This window comes from Austrofundulus limnaeus, unplaced genomic scaffold (assembly GCF_001266775.1).
Source record: "Austrofundulus limnaeus strain Quisiro unplaced genomic scaffold, Austrofundulus_limnaeus-1.0 Scaffold401, whole genome shotgun sequence".
NCBI classification, from domain to species: Eukaryota; Metazoa; Chordata; class Actinopteri; order Cyprinodontiformes; family Rivulidae; genus Austrofundulus; species Austrofundulus limnaeus.
The window spans coordinates 407,115-410,648 of record NW_013952803.1 but is presented as its reverse complement, the minus strand read 5'-3'; the positions used below and the strand labels follow the sequence as shown (position 1 = coordinate 410,648).

Below are 3,534 nucleotides of genomic sequence, written 5' to 3'. Positions count from 1 at the left end.
CTCACTCACTCACTCACTCACTCACTCACTCACTCACTCACTCACTCACTCACTCACTCACTCACTCACTCACTCACTCACTTCCTCACTCACTTGTTGGTCTTGGTTCCTGGTAAAACATTTCCTGCCAACACCAAGCAGTTTTTTTTTATTAAAGACTGTATTTTTATCTCCTCACTAAACTCATTGGTGTAAGAAGAAGAGAAATAGGGTTAATTAGGGTTAAAACTCCTACTAAAAATCTCAAAGACAATACATCTTTTTTCCTCCTTGAGAAAATGCAATAAGAAATGTAATAACCATGTTCTGATTTGTCTTTCCTCGTGCAGCTGTCTGCTGTACCGGTATCTGTCTCTGGACTCCTTCCCTTCCATCTCGGGAAACGACGCCAGTTGCCGTAATGACAACCACCTGCCGCGGCCCTGCCCAACGGAGAAGGTCACCCCGCGCCATCCCACCATGGCCGTCTGCAGCGGCWTGGATGTAGGAGGCTTTGTTTTATATAAACTGAAAAAAAAAGTGCAGAAAATGATCAGGTTTTCTTTTCACCACAGATCAGCGTGGACCTTGGAGGGCACGTGTCGTCTCCAGGAGATCACGTTCTGATTGTGGAATACTCAAGTGAAGAAGAATTACCTCAGACTCTGTCTGTTGTTGTCAACACACCAGTTGCACGGAAAAATCAGCACCGAGTCACCCTGCTGCACTGCACGTACAGGTCTGGTTTTCCAACAAGAAAAATCTACAGTTGATCTTTAAATAAAATCATGTGAGGTCCAGATTCAGACGGAGTCATATCAGTGAGCTGAAACCAGCTGCCTGCAGTCCTGGGGCCTCATGCATAAAGGAGTGCGCAGCTTTCACACTAAAAGTTGATGTACAGACAAATTTAGAAAAGTGCACCGCACCAAAATATTCAGATGTATAAATCCATGCAGGTTCCTGCACCTTTCCTTTATACATCCCAATGAACGTGGAACTGAGCGCACGTGAGAAACCTCCCCTGACACGTCTCCATTTAAATATGTAAAATAGATGTAAATGTGTCCAGAGTGTGAGATTCTCCTCAGATTGTCCTCTCTGTGGGATCAGAAATGATTTTTAGATGCAGGAAAAATATAAATTAAATGGAGAATGAGTGAGAAAACTGTCTAAATAAGGAGTGGAGTGTCATTGTTTTATGTGGTGCATTTGCACGGGATAACCAAAGCCTGAGATTTTCCTGAAATTTACAGACATCTCCTGAATGTGATATTAAAGTCTGGTTAGTTGTTGTATATTTAGTTGAACACGGCTTTGAACGGACATTAAAAAACAAAACAAAACAAAAACAAAGAAAAAAACCATCCCGTTATCCACTTTTTCCTCTCTCCTTTCCTCCTGCTTTACAGCAGGTGCTGTCATCTCTACAGACCCCCACCCCACCCCCACGAGCAGATACGAGTGGTAGCCTATGGATTTTTAGCAAAAAATATAGATTTTTGAGGCTCATTAGACAGGTAAACGTCCAAAGGAGTTGACATATATGACCACGTTTCCAGCTGGCGAGGGTGCGCGCCTGGCACGAATAGCTACCCAAAGCGCAGCTGCTGCGCTCCGGCCACAGATCAGCTCAGCATCAGCCAGAAGGTTATAAATAGAAAAAACAATTATTCTTACCGTACAGTGAGCCACCATTTGCATCTGATTTTTTCTCCCTCTCTTCAGCCTTCTTTATTTTATTTATTTATTTTATGCCACACGTAATGTGTCGGGTTTTTCTGGCCCGGGACCCAAAAGGTTTCCAACTATGTGACAAAAATACAAAAACAGTTTACAGACTGGACTGAGGGTCTTTGATCATTTTTAGACTGATCTATTTTCTTGTCTGAGGTTAAATGATTTTCAGTCCTGGGGTTCAGTTTCATGATCGTTCGAGTTTAAACAATAAAAACTCAAACTAAAATAAAAATCTGACACCGTGTTCAGACGCTCCTTACATCCAGAAAACACAACAAAGTCATATTTCTGTGGATTCAGGTCAGATTCGTGACTTTGTGAGTTAAAACTGTCGGCTGAAAAACTTTGCGTGGCTGCCGCACATTCTCACAGCAGGTGAAAAGTGCGTAAATATACGCACACTTTCACTCAACGTTGGTTTTTATACATCACAACGTGGACGTGGAATCTGGCGCACGTAACTTTTTTATGTGTACGCACCGTTTATACATGAGGCCCCTGGTCACTGCAGACAGGATGAAGGTCCAAGACCAAAAATAAATAAAACATTTTTATACTCCATCTCAAGTTGAGAATAGCTACTTTGTTGGATGAATAACATTATTTTTGAATGGACAAGCCTTAAAAAACATTCAGAATTTACATTTCTTTACAGTTCTACTTTGTGTCACATAAAATTCCAGTGAATTATTTTGACATTTGCGGTGTAAAAATATACAGTTCTATTAGTGCTTGTTCATGCTGACAGTCTGTCCATCATGTTTTCATGACATGAAAACACCAGGGATTAGTTTTACGTGATGATGTTCAGAGGATATAAGCACAAAACTGTTTACATCTGTGCTGGTTCCCAGATTACTGACATGGTCCACATCCCATTTATCAACAGATCCTAATTTGTGTGCGTGTGTGTGTGTGTGTGTGTGTGTGTGTGTGAGCAGCTTCCTGTGTCGAGCCGTGGTGATGGATGAACAGAACAGAGTGGCGGTCTTCACTCTGCCTGCTGACACACAGGTCCAGCTCACATCCAATCGGGCCAGCTTCTTCCTGGTGAGTGCCACACCTGCCACATGATCCAATGGAGCAGCTCTCCGGGGTTTAACCTTCATTTAATATGGACCAACATTTCTGTCCATATCTSCACCATTATACAATGGAACAAAGCACTGAGAACACTGTCAAAAAGAATCTAGTAAGTCACAAAGTCAAATCCATTTCTACACAGTTATAGAAAAATATCCAAACAGTCCAAATCAGTAATTTAAAGACACACTGACCTGGAAAAGTTCTGTCTAATCAAAGCAGAGTATTTGTGCCTTAATTAAACAAACATGTGGATGGATGGATGGATGGATGGATGGATGGATGGATGGATGGATGGATGGATGAAGGATAATGGATGGATGGATGGATGAAGGATAATGGATGGATGGATGAAGGATAATGGATGGATAGTGTTATGGCCTAGCTCAAAACCATAACAAATAAAAGGGGAAGCAGGCAAGTGTAACTTAAAGTGATTTATTATTAACTAAAGCAAAAAATAAAAGCCCTCAAGGGCCAACAAAAATAGCCCTCCTTGGTGGTGAAGGCATCTCTCAAGTAAGCTCCCCCGGAGACTATGGCCAGCTGCCTTCCATCTCCAATCAGCTCCAGAAACACCTGAGCCTGAAACACACCCACACACACAGAGAGAGAGAGAAAGAGACCAGGGCCTGGGGTCGTAACAATGTGAAGATGTGAAGATGATGTGATGAAGATGTGATGAAGATGTGATGAAGATGTGATGAAGATGTGATGAAGATGTGATGAAGA

The 3,534-nt window shown here is 42.0% G+C and overlaps 1 protein-coding gene across 1 annotated transcript in view; it reads left to right on the top strand.

Annotated features, from left to right (window-relative positions):
- LOC106528741 (laminin subunit alpha-5) overlaps nucleotides 1-3,534 on the top strand; it is a gene marked incomplete in the record, with an annotated part of 162,169 nt that overhangs the window by 136,220 nt on the left and 22,415 nt on the right. The window contains 3 exon segments of the mRNA XM_014023988.1: nucleotides 330-483; nucleotides 555-718; nucleotides 2,661-2,769. Of these exon segments, the coding sequence (XP_013879442.1) occupies nucleotides 330-483; nucleotides 555-718; nucleotides 2,661-2,769 (427 nt within the window).